A 15781-nucleotide genomic window follows, 5' to 3' on the forward strand; every position below is an offset into this window, starting at 1 on the left:
AGGGTGGTGAGGCACTGGCACAGGCTGCCCAGAGAAGCTGTGGATGCCCCATCCCTGGAGGTGCTCAAGGCCAGGTTGGATGGGGCCCTGGGCAGCCTGATCTAGGGGTGGCATCTCAGGGGCATTGGAACTAGATGGTCTTTAAGGTCTCTTCCAACCCAAGCTGTTCTATGGTCATTGGAGTTTGGAGAGAGAACCACAGGGACTCAGGAAGCTAAGACAACATGTGTGTGCTGTAATGCTCATCTGTGGATGTGTGGAACTGCTTGTTTTCTATCAGAATTTGTTTGCTCTTTCAAGAACTGGTGGTGCCAAAGTACAAGGAATTGGTTTCTCTCTTCTTTAGAGGAAAAAAGACATCCATAAGAGATTTTGTCTTCATCTCTTTTCTAGTCTTTTTATCCTGTTCAAAGCATCATGACCTGTGACACGATGTCATTGCTCAGGGCTTTTCTGGAGCACAGCTTTGCTAATCCAACTCATTAGAAAAGCTGCATGCACTGTCTGGGTGGCCTTGCTTTATGCTTCATGCCCTTCAGTGCTACCCACCTCCAACGTTTACCTATTTCTTAGAGCTGATTTCTGTTCCTAGCTCAGTTAGTGGCTGTAGGGACATATGCAGCTCACCTCTATGCATCCAAAGCCAAGTAAATAAGCTGCAGTGTGGGATCTAGGAGGATGTGGAATTCTCTCTTAGCAGTGATTTGGCACCAAGAGGCTCTGCAGCTCCTCTTCTGTCATTGCTGCAGCATATGGCCTGTAGTACAGCCTGGGGCCTCTCCGTCTTTTATGCAGATTTAGAGCAAGGTAACTGTGGAGTGAGGAATATTTCCTGCCCCGCTGTGCGCTTCCCTGAGGAGAGGCGGCCTAGAACAAAGTCCAGCTGTGCAGGAGCTGTGTTGTGCGACATGCCAAAAAGCAGGGCTGCGATGGTTCTGCTACGTACATGGAGGGTCACAGGCATGGGAAAAAGGAAAGCACAGAGCTTACTTTAAGTTTAACAAAACACAGTGCTCTTGTTTTTGTTAGACTTCCAGCTTTAAAGGTACCTTAACTACTGTTAGAAAGACTGACTAATAACACCAGAGAGCTGCAACTGAGTAGTACCAAAAAAGGGATGTCCTTGTGACTTATTCTGAGAAAGACCTCATCACAGAAAATACTGTCTTGTTTACCAGTCTTTTAGCACCCACACTGCTGCCTCCTTTGTCCTTGTGGTCACCTAACCTCTGCCTGAAACTATGGCGATTGCTTGCTTGGGCAATGAACATGATAGGTTTCAGCCTACTCTGAAGGCTTTGGAAAGAAATCTGAATTTTGTTAGGCATCTTTTTTGCCTGCTCTTCCTTTTTTTTTTTTTTTTTTTTTTTTTTTTCTTTTCCCTCTTTGTAGTCTTCACTTATTCCATTTTTCTTCAAATTAGCCAACAAATTAGCCAGGAAATAGATTTTTGTTGTTATTTACCTGTCCACTCCCTCCCTTTAAACTAACAGTTGTGGTAAATAGCAAATTTTTTCTTCCATTTTTGTACTGTTGAATTTTCAACAGCCTTTACATTTAATATACTTCTAGCTGTTTAACAATACAATATCTTCTTTCAGAAAAAAAAAAAAGGAAAATAAAGCACGAGTATCAAGTGAACCAGGTTGTTGTTACTGCAGGTTAATCTTCATCTTGTATCTTTATGAGCAAGAATCATCCCTCTCTTTCTGGATAACCATTACGTCCTGATCTTACACTCAACATGTCACCAATAGTTTGTGACATTCAGTAATGCTGCTAGAAACAACAGACATTTTTGACACTTTCCATGGTGGTCACCAAGTGCTGGCATTTAGTTGTACTACAGGAGTGCTCCATCCAGATGTTGATACAGTGTTCCACCAGCCTAGTTGCAGATCACAGTATCAGGTATAGAAATAATGTAGCCTGTAGTATTCAGAAGAATTTTCTGCCTTCACAATGTTTGCATTTATGGCCATTCTCTCTATCCTGGTCTCCATGATTGCTTAGCAGATATGTGATGATTGTTGTTATTCTGTAGAAAAAATTGCTTCCTAGAAATGTGGTGCACCTTCAGGATAATTGGAAGCAATTGAAGCAAGCAGGTGCACAGCCACCAAGTTTTTGTCATTGCAGCCCTGGTGCCATCCCATTGCATTCGGTGGCGATTCATTGTCATACCTGGAAGGAGACAAAGCGAAAGCTTTATTTAATCTGGACTGCAAAATGACAGCAGACATGCTGACAGTAATTTCATGTGAGAGCTTCACTTCCATTGTCTGATTAGATGTGAGTGTCCTGTGACTCTGGAAGTATTGTTTATGTTTATATGGGAAAGACAAAACAATGCTGAGCCTCAATGAAATCAGTGGAGTTATGCTAACTTACACCAAGGAAGGATAAAGCCTGATGTTTTAGAAAAGATTTTCCTGGTCTTAGTCATATCTTAACTTATTTGAACTGATGCAGCTTTGAAAGTGTAATTTCTCATGAGACTTTGAAAGCCATTTGTTAGGTTTTTGTACTTTACACTTGGCCTGATAAATAAAAATGGCTTAGTAAATTAAACTTAGACTTTCATTGCCTAGTTCCATATCTACAGCAAAGGGCTGGGTTACAAGCAGCACAAAGGCAGGCAGCTTCTAGATGCACTTGCCGCCATTACTGCAGAAGTAAATTTTGGTATAAATGGAAATTTACTTTCTTCCTTCTGCCTCAGAAGAGGTGATGCCCATTCCAAATCTAAGCCCCTCTTCTCTGCATTATTCAGTCATGCTTCAGTGGAAGAGGATCAGAAGTGGGCTGAGAGCTAAATGCAATGCAGGCTTGAACAGCAGAGCAGGCTGACAAAGAATGGTTCTAGCTAGCACACTGGCCTTCGTTATCTTAATTTGCAGCTACACAGGGGAGGGTCTGTGAAATGGTGCATAAAATCCACACTGAGTTACAAAGAGGCTCCAAGTGTCTTCTGTTTGAGCAGAGATGTTCCTGTTGCTCATGGTCTACAGCAGTGCTGCAGAACCACCTTTTTAAAAATTATTATTTTTCCCTCAGGTATTTTCTGAAGGTGAGGCCAGTGGAAGCAGCAGCTGAAGGATGGGCTGCAGGTGATTCTTTTGCACGTTACAAAATGGTTCAGATAAGCAGCAGCTCTCACCATAACATGTGTACTCAGCAATGTCCTAAAGGCCGGGCCTCACTCCCAGTTTGAATTCAGGTTCAATTCCCTATTTTTCAGGGTTCTTGAATGCTTAAGAAATTGAATGCTACAAAGATTTTTTTTGGTTATTTTTTTTTTTGTTGATTTTTTTAAACATGCCTCTTCTCTTTCCCCAACCTCCCTGACACATGCACCCTTTGATACTCTTAGATGTCAAAGTATGATAAATAAGCCCAAAATAGTGATTTGGCAGATTCTGCTTGCATTTACCTTTGTAACCAGTGCTTTTACATAGGTAGAAAAACAAGTTAAAAAGGAACAACTCAACACATTCCAATTATAGAGAGCAAAATTCACTTTGGGGGTGGTAGATCTTTGATTGCCCACTGCTAGGGAGAGTTTCTCATAACTGGTATTGATTTAAACCATTTAATAATTTATATTTGTGTGTGCTGTGCTTCTTGTGTCTGCAGATGGATACTTTTGGTATATACATTGATAAACTAAATGTTTGCATAGGACTAGAAACAGGAATAAAGGAGCCAGCATACACTGTCATGTAACCTCCTGAGCCTGCCACTGAAATCTAGCTCCGTATTTTTCAAAAGTTATACGTCTGCATCCTTTTGTGAAATCCATCTGCATGAGTTCACTTACCCTCAGGAAGGTTAAACCAAAGTATTCTGGATTCATTAAAATTATAATTTCCATTGACCTTGATGACTTCAAATGTGCTGGCAAGCAAGACCTGCTGTCATCTCCTCCATGGTCAGTACAGTGAGACTTTCCAAGATTACTCCTTAAATATTTTATCTGAAGTAAATGGAAAGAAGATTTTCAGGCTTCCCTGTGTCTTACCCTTTCATATACACACTTTCTGGTTTTGATTTCCCTGAAGAACAGGTAAATCATATCAACACAGTGGCAGTAGGGTGTGTGGTGAACCTTTTTATACGGTGTTGTTCCAGTGTTGTAGGATAACTCTGTGCATAGCAATTCCACCTTTGGGGGCTGAAATTGATTTTCTTTATCTTAGCATGTAAAGGTCTGACCTTTAGAAGCATTAGCTGTCGGTACATAGCAACACCAGGTACGGAGCCATGAAGGCAATATCTTTTAAAATGATGGAAATGTATTGTAACGTCTGCTGTTATTGGCGCAGCGTGGTGAGCTCTCACATACCGAGCTGGCTTGTTCTCACTCAGCGCACACCCTCTGCTGAAAGGTAAAGTCTATAGGAAGACTTTTGCTTTTTGTCTTGTATGGTCAGATGCCTGAGACTCCTCTGTGTTTCTAGTTTAAAAACTATGTGGATATAGTGGCTTGCCAAACTCTTCCAAATCAGTTTGTGTGTTAATTTGGTGTAGGACAAACTATTTGGTCTGTGGTGGTAGACAGAAACAATCTCACAGTGACCTGGGCATAAGTGAAACTCCAAAAAGGGTGACTGTACTGGTCAGCTGTGCTGTTTACATAACTGAAGTCCTGCTGTCTGCATCGCTGCACGTAGTAATTGCTGCAGACACAGCGAGTCCTTCTAGCTTTTTCATTGCCATACTGCTTGACTGTTTATGTTCAGGGCAATAGCTGTCTGATGACCACTTGATTGAAACATGAAGTAATACAGAAGTTGTACTGCTTTGGGGAGACTTACCCCATTCAGTGAGGAGGGTGAAGACATCAGCTGAATAGTCAAACGTGTTTTTTTTTATTCTGTGTATAAATTTCATTCTACTTTGTGGAAAGAAAAACTGCTCATTGCAGTTTTATTTAAACAATGTGCTTTTTGTAGTTATGAAAAACAGGTGGTAAATTGACCTGTTTGGTTAAACGGTTCAAGGTATGGGGCAGAGCATGTTTAGATGGTGATTTTGATTTTCATTATAGACTATTTTGGTTTGAGAGGAGGGAAAACTGAAGGGGTGGGGAGGTTATCAGTATGCTCAGGGGGAGAAGTAGGAATACACCTTTAATGCTTCATTCACTTCCATGCATTGAATTTCTGAAGGACCTCAGCCAAAGTCAAATCACATGTTGAATGCTGGTGTTCCTGGCAGGGGGGGGGGAATATATCACTGGTGAAATACACAGGGCTGGAAAACAGGAGAAGGAAGAGACATTAGTACTTGTGTTACAGATGGGAAATGATAAGGTGTGGAGATATTTACTGTATGTTGGTCTGGAGAAGATTTGGGACCTGAATTATGTCTTGTAAAATTGTCTTGCCTTTAAGGCATCACCCTAAGTCCTGTGCTGAAGCCAGTGAAGACCATGATGAGCTGCATCTGTTAATTCTCTAATTATCTAGATAATATGGGTACTGCAAAAGAGGCTGGTGATACAGGTCACTGTCAGGAGTTTGTTGTAGATTTTAACCTCTTAGTATTTGTTCTCACTTCTTCTCCACCAGCTTTGAGTGTTATTCCTTTCCTAGCAGGATTGGTCCAACGCCATCAGAAAAACTCTGGATTCTTTCACTGTTGCTTCCAAATCTAATGGAAGCCAACATGGCTTAGGAGTGTTTACCTCTTTGTTTGTGCATTGGCATTATCATTGAACTTCACCAGTGAGAGACTTTGCCAGAACTGAACACAAAATGTAAATGAAAGTAGATGTATTGTTGGAGACGCTGGTAAACAGTCTCTGAGTGGCTGTACATCAAGGCACACTGGAGGCATAAGGGGAAGTTGCTCTTGTTTTGCTACGAGAGCTCTGAAACACATTCTGCAGTTTCTCTTACTGCCTGAATAGCCCATGGACTGAATCTGAAAATCACATTTTTCATTAGAATAGCCTGGTTTGTGCCTCTTGCCAGCAGTGATTGTCTGGCTGAGCAAGGACATCCGCTTTGACACCAAGAGTATGAGGGCTGCCTGTAGGAGGTTGAAATTCTAGTTTCCGACCTGATTTATAACTGGTTTATACTTCAAGCTTTCCTGTTTAATAGTTAAATAAACTGTTTAATGTTTAAAAAAGTAAAATTCTTTTGATAATTAAACCAGTATGCAGGGAAAGAGCTGAGCACAGCCACATACTGGCTAAGCCTCTCGGTGCGTTCCCACAGTTCGGATCCCAGTTCCACGATGAATGAAGTCCTGGTTGCAGAGTACTGCAGAAAGCCCACGTAGCTCAGCCCTGCGAGCACTCACCTCGTGAATTTGTTTTTGTATCCACTTGTCTTCTGTTCCCAAAGGAGACTGACAAGATGGTGATGAACATACTGCAGGGAGAAGTTCCGCTTAGTGTTGGGGGAGGTAGATAGGATGGCTGGGCAGAATTTTCCATCTACCTATCTCTGCTGTTGCTCTGCTACTATGTAGAGCTCAAACTGCAAGATGATTTACACAGGTCCTGTGTACCGGCTTGGTTTGATACTCTTACCTGCAACACAGACTGTACATGGCACTCTGACACTCTGCAAACGATAAGGTTTCCCAGATAATGACAGTTATCAAAAACTTCTAGTTAGCAAGGATATCTGCCTCTTTCTCATTGCCAGTGGGCAGATTGTGAAGATATACACTTGATTCTAGATAAAAGAGTTGTGTTTTTTCCTTTTTTATAGAAATAATGCAGCACGGGAGTGGGAGTTGAAGGAGTCAGAAGGTGAGAACCCTGCTTCTGTAAGCCCCCTGCCCTGAAGCAGCCTCCTACAGGTTGTCAGGAGAAGTCTTTCCTCTTGCTGCATTCAGGACATGGGAAAAGTCATGCAGCAATGTATCATATCATAATCACAAAGAGGAAATAACGGCACGCATCTGACAAATAGCCAGAATAAGAGGATGAATTGCATCTTTTCTGTTCCTGTGATGTGCACAGCATCTTCAAAAGCAGGGTAGTAATTTATATAGCTGTGAGAAGCAGAGATGCAGCTGAGTGTGGAATCTGGCCTCAGAGCTATAGGCTTAATATACAAGTAGCCTGTAGCAGAATGGCTGTTGCTTGAAGTAAGAAAACAATACAAAGTGTTTTTGGGAATGGAAAAAATCCCTAATCAAAAAAGTGAGAGCATGTAGGCTGTTGACAGAGATTCTGACTGATTAAAAAAGTTGCAGTGCTAATGAAGGTTGTTGAAGTGGGTAAAATAAAAAGTAATTGGTCACCAAGGTGTCAGAGTAAAACCAGCGTACAGATTTGATCAGCCTCGCAAGAGTTCACATACGCAATTGGGAAGAACAATTAGGCAAGAAGAGATGGAGACGGGCAATTTTAGGAGATTGTGAGAAAGGGGAGTGTAAAGGGCATTGCTGCCTTGAAAATTACTGTTGGCTGCTTTGCAGCAGTGTCTTCTATAGTGATGATTTTGCTGGCACAGTTACTCTTTTGAATCTTTTCTTTCATTTAGCATTTTTGTTTAATTATATTTTATTGGAAGGGCTTGTTCAGGAATGCTGGCTCTTAAAAACAAACAAACAAAATGCACACACACACCAGTATTGATCCCTGAATACTTCTTGTTATGCAGGCATGCTCCAGAAATGTCCATTGGTGATTCCATTTGGATTTCTCTGCTCTTTGAGTGGAGGGCTCCTTGCATCAAATACCCTGCTGTTCATAGAGGTGGCTGTACATATGGCATGGAAACACAGCCAGGCTTTGAAATTGCCTGTGCTATACAGGCACAGTGGGGAATCAAGCTTAATTTATGGAAGTTTTCCATGGGTCTTGGAGATGCCTTGGCTTTCTGTGTCCAGAAAAGATTGCTAAGTACAGAGGCTGGGAAACAGCCAGGTGAGGCACTGGTAGCAACATGCTTTGTTATATTAACGTAGGTGAAAAATGCTGCCTTTGCTCGCTTTGCTGAAGAGTAAGTTGTGAAATACCTGAGGTTTCCTGGTGATCCTTTGACAGTAAGAACACAAGTGGCCCTAGTAATAAATAACTACGGCATGAAGTACACCCTATTAAATGTACTCACGTTAAAATATCGAGTAATTCAAGTGAAAGAGAATCTGGTCTCTAGCCTAGATGAGGGCCCTGTGGTCAGGACAGAAAAGAAATAATCTTCTGAGATAACCCTTTATGAAATAGTCTGTCCTGCACAAGTGGCAAAAAATTAGATGTAGTGCTGTTTGTTCTGGTTTTCCCAGATGGTCAAAGTCTGCTGATTTTTACAGCTGGTATTGGCTCCTTGTATGTGGATCCTTCTGTCAAGTGTAGTTCACAAGGGAAACTTGAGAGAAATGTTGCTCACAGCGAGCAAGCCTGAATCCTCTCTTTGGCTCTTACATCTCAGGTTCACAAAAGCAATGAAGAATATTTTCTTTGCGGTCACTGAGGGTATAGGGACAGTCTGAAAATTCATGTACAATTAGCCATCTTTTTAACACCAGAGTTAGGATTACACAGAAAAACTGGTGCCTTCAAGAAGCCCATGTTATGATATGGGGGAGGATAAAAGGGGAAACAACTGTTTTTTTTTTTTTCTTTTTTTTTTTTCTGATGCCTTCAACCTTGTTATACTGAAGTGTTACCAACACTGCTGTAGTGACTCCTGTGGAATGGGAGTGGTAGACACAGTCTTGATAAATGGAACTTCATTGCCATCACTGTTGCCTTTCCAGCAGCCTCAGCAGAACAGCTAGAAATGTAGAAAGGCAGGGCTGACTGACAGCTTCTCTCCTCAAGGTGATCTGTGTGGACAGATATCAAGGAAAATTGACAGCAGCATCTGAAGGATCATTATCTGGGAGCATCTTTTTCTGTGATGTGCAGGCTCTAATCTCTCAAGCCGTTTTCACTAGGAGTTTTCCTACTGAAGTAATTAAAAAAGTACGGTTATGTGCAGTACATCTTACTCCTGTCCATGGTCTGGTGCTGATGGCTTATTCTCTCCTGAATTTGGTGGAGTCCTGCTTCACACTAAGAGTGATTGTGAACAAGCTCAGGAGAAAGTCAAAGTCAGCTTGCAAAGAATATCCCTTGCATGGGAGGATTTGCAGACAAGGCCAGAGCTGACGTAGTTTCTAGGGTATGGTGCTCCCTGCTTGCAGAGAAGACTAAAATCAACCAAAACAGTCATGTTCCTGAGTTGCGACTCTGTTATGGTCATGGTCTAGGCATTGGTGGCCTCTCTGCAACAGTTGCATAGAACTACCAAGACTGCTGTGTGCACGCTTGTGTATGTGTAGGTATATGATAGGGAAAACTTTCCTATCAGATCTCAAAGTATGTTATAAGTTCACATATGGGCTTTGTAGATGAAACCCAGAAGTAGTAAGTGATTCCTGAAGATTAAAAAGCTAATCAGAAGTAGAGCACAGAATTTAACTAATGCTTGTCAGCTGCTTTGTTGTTTTTTCTAGTAGGTGTTTGCAAAAAAAAAACAACCAAACAAACAAAAAAAACCACAAAATATTTAAGTAACATTTATAGAAGGCTGATTTGGATGTATACAAATCTAAACTAGCACACTTACTGTTCTGCCTACCATTGACCAACTTCTTGATATGTTTGTTTCCAGGAACACCTGTCTGGTTCTTTGTGAAAATTGCTCCAATCCGAAATGAGCAGGATAAAGTGGTTTTATTTCTTTGCACTTTCAATGACATAACGGCTTTCAAGCAGCCAATTGAAGATGATTCATGTAAAGGTTTGTCTTTTTCACAATTATATATTTATGCTGCTTCTGTTCGTTTGCCCTGGTCTTGAAAGAGATGAAGTCCTTTAAATACCAAAGCCAAAGGATTAGATGTTAAAATAACTTGTCATTATGCCAATATGGACTGCATATGTGCGAAGAATGGCTGCAGGTTTCCTAAAGGGATTGGCTCTGGCCTGCACTAGAACGGGTCATTGCTAATGAAACCCCCAAGTGCTGCAGGAAGCAGAGTTTACTTAGCAAATAGGTGCTGCTCTTCCGTTTAAACTCATTATTAATCCCCAGGTCAGCACAGTCTTCAAGCACAGTGTTGCTTAACAGTCTCTTTGATCTCAGAGGGAATTGAAGGGTATTGGCCCTGTACAAACTGAGTATGACACTTTATGCAGAAATGGAGATATTAACCCTATCTGAGTCTAACCACTATCTGAATTATTTCATTCTGCCTGTCTTGACGTGAATTAGCATTCTTATGGGATTCTTATATTAAAGTTCAGGACTAGTGTCCTTTTACATCTGTGAAAAGATTACTGTAGTCTTAAATTGAATCAGGTTCAAGCTGTCAGGTTGAGTGAAGTAGCGCTGCTGTGTTTTGCTGTTAACCCTTTACTGAGTTACACCCTAGAAGCCTGGAAGCAAACTCAGCTGTGAGAGAGGCATAAACTTGCGCTCACGTTCAGATCCTGTCAAAAACAGACCTTTTGTACCCACATGGAGAATTACAGAGACTTGCGTCCTTTGGGGGGGAATAGGACGTAAGTTCTCCTGTTGTTTGCATTTTTGTAGTATTTAATAATATTTGTCGTATTAAATTAAACAGGAAACTTACTGTGAAGGTGAACTGATTTACATTTATTCTCAAAATATTAGTCTTTAAAAATGCAGTTTCTTGAAGTGGAAACACCTGTTACCATGAAAAAGGAAGTACAACCTTGACAAACATACCCTCTTCCAAGTTAAGTTTTTTTTTTTTTTTTTTTTTTTTTCTCCTTTTGAATACTATTTGTTTCGGTTTTCAGTGCTTTAATAAAATGAAAAAAAATGAGTCTTCTTGGAAAGGTTGGGTCTACAATATTTTTCCCCTGACTAGTTGTCTTCACTGAATCCTGATGAGGACTGACATCATAGATAAATCAGCATGATGCAGTAAAGCTGTCTCTCATTTATTTGGTGGGAGTGAAGGCCTTTGCTTGAGGTAGTCAGTTGATAAGCAGGGCATTCAGGGGTGGCAGCTTTGCCTTTTCTCTTTGGTTTTGCAGAAGATCCTTACTGTAGTAGTGACCTGTGCTCTTTTGAGAAGTTTGTCCACTTTCAGCACAGGAAACACTGCAACCTCTTTTTGGTTTCAAGAGAAGTATATTGAAAGAAGAATTTATTTATTTATTTTTTATCTCCTGTGTTGGATCTTGAGATCACACTATTCTTGCAGTGATCATAGTATTATTGGCAGGTCCATATCTAAAATAACATAATGACTAAGCCAAAGTACAAATGCACTAACTTGCAGAGGTGCTAAGCAAAATTTCTTCACGTGGCCCATGAAAACTTGCTAAATTACTACTGAAAGTTGCGGACAGAGCAGAAGAACTGGACATATTATTTAGCGGCCACTTACTGACAGCTCTGTACTCCCTCCCCGAGCACTACAACTCTATGTATGGAAGAGTTTGTGCACTAAATAACTGTTCCAAATGTTGTTTCCAAATCTCCTAAAATTACTGAAGTTGCACCAGTTTCATGCCAGTAGAGTTCTCTGTTGCTGTATATGCAAATCAAATGTGATACAAATGAAATCACACATTCTTTTCTAATCCTTAATTTATCCTGTGTCTTTCTCTCTTCTATAAATTACTTCCTATAGGCTAGCTTTGCAATTTTGTTGTGTGCTCTTATTAAGTGATATTATGCCAGTCACTTGATGGCTAGATGAGCAATTCCTTGTAAAATAAAAACTAATTTGCCAAACAGAATGTTACATGCATGACCATGTCTTTAATATCAGATCTCATTGTGCAACTGGATACTGTGAGGGTGGGAAAAGCAGGTGTGGAGTGTTAGACAATTGATTGTCTCCAATGCGTTCTGGGACTCATGGAGGGGAAGAATATTTCTGGAAGTTCCAAAAGAGGTAAAATTGTATTAGCTGTTTCTTAAAATCACTGCTTTTACAAACCTGAGCTTTGCAGAGGACACATTCTTTGCACCATATACAACGTCACGTTGGAGGATTGTAGCATATATTTGAAGGACAGCATTTTTTGTAGGAACATCCCTAACACTCTGGAAACAAATGAGCTCCCAGTCTGAAACTTAACACTGAATTTACATATTTATTGTTTTTAATTTAAACTGAAAACTGATTACTAAACCAATTATTTTTCCTTTTTCACTTTCAATCAGCTTTTATCAACTACTCCTCTTTTAGTGTGTTTATACATGAGATCAGTCTCGTGTATTTGACCAGTTAATATATAATAGGATGCTTCCAAATGCAGAAATTTTGTAAACGCTGGTTATTTGCGTAGTTGCTGAGTGGCACAGTGTGAAGTATTTGAGTTCTTCAAAATTAATGCCTGTATGTCTATGCAGAGAAAAACATTATCCAGTACAAGAACATGGTTCATTTAAAGAACAGCTAATCTGTCAGGCTGAGCCTGCTTAGCTGCACTATATCTCAGTTTTCTATCACTTGCTGGCAATTTTAAGCATGACTATTCATCTACAAATGATGCAGTCACTCCTGAAGTGCAAAGTATTAAACCATAATGAAAGGTGATTGACTTGTACACAAAAATTAATAGTCATTTTTTATCCAAAGCTGATTCAGAGAAAGATAGAAGGTCCTAGTACCATTTATCATTCTAAATCCTTTTTTTTTTTTTTTTTTTTTTTTAAATTAATAGTTTCAGAGATTGAAATAGATGAAACAATATTTCTAAAGTCAAGCAAAAAGTAGGTACTAATTGTGTTGTTTCAGATAATTTAGTAGATATTTATTTTATGACTGCTATGGAAGTTAAGTAAATTTGCTTTTAAGTGCAGATGCTTTAAAAATAGTATGTTCTAAATAAAACAACTTAAAAACAGTATGTCAGTGATGTTGATGATATAATTTTTTTTTAAACAGCCTCTTTCCATTTTTCCCTGTATACTTTCTCCTTTAAAAAGAAAACACAAATTGGGAAGAAATAAGTAGGTGAAACTAACCTTGAAGAAGTAGGCAAAATCAAGTGATATCATAGCTAAATTTGTCTTGGGAAGTGATAGGTCACCATCTTAGCTGAATTTTAGAGTATATGCTATGTTCTGGAATTACAGTCTGTCTGTATGTGTCATTTTTGATTTGAGATCCAACACACCAAGTATGAGACATTTGAGAATAGTGTATAAAGCAGAATGCATCACTTTATGAAAACAATAACTTGTGCAAACAAATAAAGCCTGCATGCAGTCTGAGCAGCTAGTAGGAAACAGGTTTTGCACATGTGAATATGATGAGAACATAATGAGATGCATCTATGCTGCCTTATAAAAGTTTGGGAATTGTGCTTTGGATTATATCTATATATATTGTATTTTTTAAAAAAAGGTACTGTCAAGTTCAACATCACTGAATCACATGAGAGAATGGTTGTTAGCCTCATAGCTGTTTTAACCTCCTGTGCTTTGTAGCAATCATCAGTTATCTCCTCTGCTGAAGCTTTATTTCATTTTGCAGCTAAGCTCCCCTTTGCATCACAAGCAGGGCTGCACAAAAAATAGTATTTTGATTGCCTCCTTCATCTCAATTCAGGGAAAACTCCAGCCTAATGTTTCATTTTTTTTTTTTTTCTTCTTGTTTCTCTATTTTTTGTTTTTAATTTTTTTTGTTCTGTTTTTAAAGATGTATTTATATGAGCAGAGCCAGTATTTGAAATATTTTGATTGTTATACTTTACTTTCATCTAGATTAATTGGTTTCTTAAAAAGGAAGCAAATGAAAGGGAAGCAGTGAGTATATTAAAAACTTCAGTATGCTTTTCCAGTCCAGATGGAAAAATAACACAGTTTTAAGTTATGAAGTTTCAAAGGAAAGGAGCATTAGGACTGCAGAGAGGCATGATGGATGTAAGCAGGGACCTTTGATATGCCAGAAAGCAATGGTGGTACCAGTGGAGGTGATAACTGCTGGAATGCTGATTTGCTTGCATTTACACATTTCTATGTGAACAACAGACGTGGCCAAAGTTACTTTTTCTCTAGCAGTCATGTCTTTCTGGTCTCACTCTAGGGATGGTTTAACAGTCATGAATCAGCAACATGGTAACAAGGATTCTGTAACTGCCATGGTGCTTAATGTTTAAATTTGTGAGTCATTATTATCAAATAGAGGATATTTATAGGCAACAAATGATTACCTAAAATAAATAATAAATGTTGCTGTGGATTGAGTATCAACAGATCATACTCATCTCAAAATGCAGAAAATTGGTTTATTTGGCTTGAACAGATTGTTAATGAAGTGAGATATTGATGTGTAAAATATCCCAAAGGTGTATTCCGATGCCATGATTCCCCATGAAACAAAGTTAAAGGGACAGCTTTTATCCCTGTTGCAAGCATGTTGTTGACTTGTGTGTTTTCAGGAGCAGTTTTTAGTTACATTTTTACTATGAAATAGTGGAAGACTTGAAAGAGCATCACAGAATGCAGGACAGCTGAAGTTAGTGCTGGAATCTTGAAGGCTCTTCATCCTTTTGAAGCTGGAGACATGAGTGCCATCTGATTGCTTTGCAGAAAACATCATGCAGGGACAGAAGTGGAAAAGGAGACCAATAATTATAAAAAATGTGTTAGAATCAAAGACATGAAGAAGCACAGGCAATGCAAAACCATGGCGCTGGCATCCAGCTTTTATGTTTTGTTCCTGAATTCCAGGCTGTCTTCTCTGAAGCTATGTGAGCTCTTGCCTGTTTGTGGAATATATATACCTATATAAGAATCCCATAGAGTCATTGGATTTCAGTTTAATTTCTATTTTATCAATTTCCAGAGGAAGAGAATGGATGTAGGGATCTTGCAACTAACTGATTATGTTGAAAGAGAACTTGTAATCCATATCATCTAGTCCTCTAGTCTTAGCAGGACTAACATCAATATGTTTCTACACCGTTGTGGAACCTATTTTCTTTATTTCTCTAATCAGCCCTGTAACACTAAGAAAATAATGTTTACGTTCTCTTTTGTGGCTCAAGTCCAGTATTTGACCTGTGTTCACTGAAGCAGTCTTCACAGCTGTGGGTTGCTTCACTTCTTGCTGTAGGTTGTGTCTGCCTTTAGCATCCTGAAGGATAAATTGTAATACATGCAGTACATACTATTGTCTTTTCAAGTAGTGTTAGAGAAGTTATCCTTCTGTAGGATTAGTGCTGACTTTCCATCTCCTTTCCATTTTTTCCCCTATGTCACAATGTGTAGATGCAATATAATTATGCTTCAGAGTTCCCACAATTTTTTCTTCCTTTCATTGAAAAAAAGAAAAAAAAAAAAAAAAAGAGGAAAAAAAGAAAAGGCAATACAAGAAGGAGAATGTCCCGTCCTAAAGATGAGATTCATACACCTGGGATACAGACAGGGTGACTCAGTTTTACACATTTCATCATACAATGTCATGTGCTACTTCATGCTGGGTTCCTGTGTGCTCACCCAGCGTGTGGGAGAACACAGGTATATATTCCAAGCCTCTTGAATTCAGGTCAGCAGTGGTTCAGAAAAAGCTAAAAAGCCCTGCCTGTTGACAAAGTCTCTTGCTTGTACAGTTGCATCATTTTCAGGTCAGAGTTTGGTGTATGAGGTAAGAGCTAGCATGTTTGTAGAACAGCTCATTTGCATACCACTTAGGCACCCACGGATGAGAAATTTGCAGCATGAAGCACAGGGTAGGTGCTTACAGGAGGTACTGAGACAGAGGAACAAGTTAAGCTCTGCCACTCTGCCTTTTGAACGGAGATTGAAGAAGATTGGGTAGAGTACATGAC

General features: G+C 39.5%; 1 protein-coding gene across 5 annotated transcripts in view; it reads left to right on the forward strand.

The window, feature by feature from the left end:
• Positions 1-15781, forward strand: part of KCNH1 (potassium voltage-gated channel subfamily H member 1) — a 185080-nt gene that overhangs the window by 14073 nt on the left and 155226 nt on the right. For all 5 annotated transcript variants that reach the window (XR_014690875.1, XM_084512990.1, XM_084512991.1 and 2 more), the window contains exon 4: positions 9627-9755. Coding sequence is in view for 4 of the 5 variants with exons in the window: in XM_084512990.1 (XP_084369116.1) it covers positions 9627-9755 (129 nt within the window). In the remaining variant the exon portion in view is untranslated. The remainder of the gene's footprint in view (positions 1-9626; positions 9756-15781) is intronic.

Source organism: Aythya ferina (assembly GCF_964211825.1).
Source record: "Aythya ferina genome assembly, chromosome: 3".
Classification (NCBI taxonomy): Eukaryota; Metazoa; Chordata; class Aves; order Anseriformes; family Anatidae; genus Aythya; species Aythya ferina.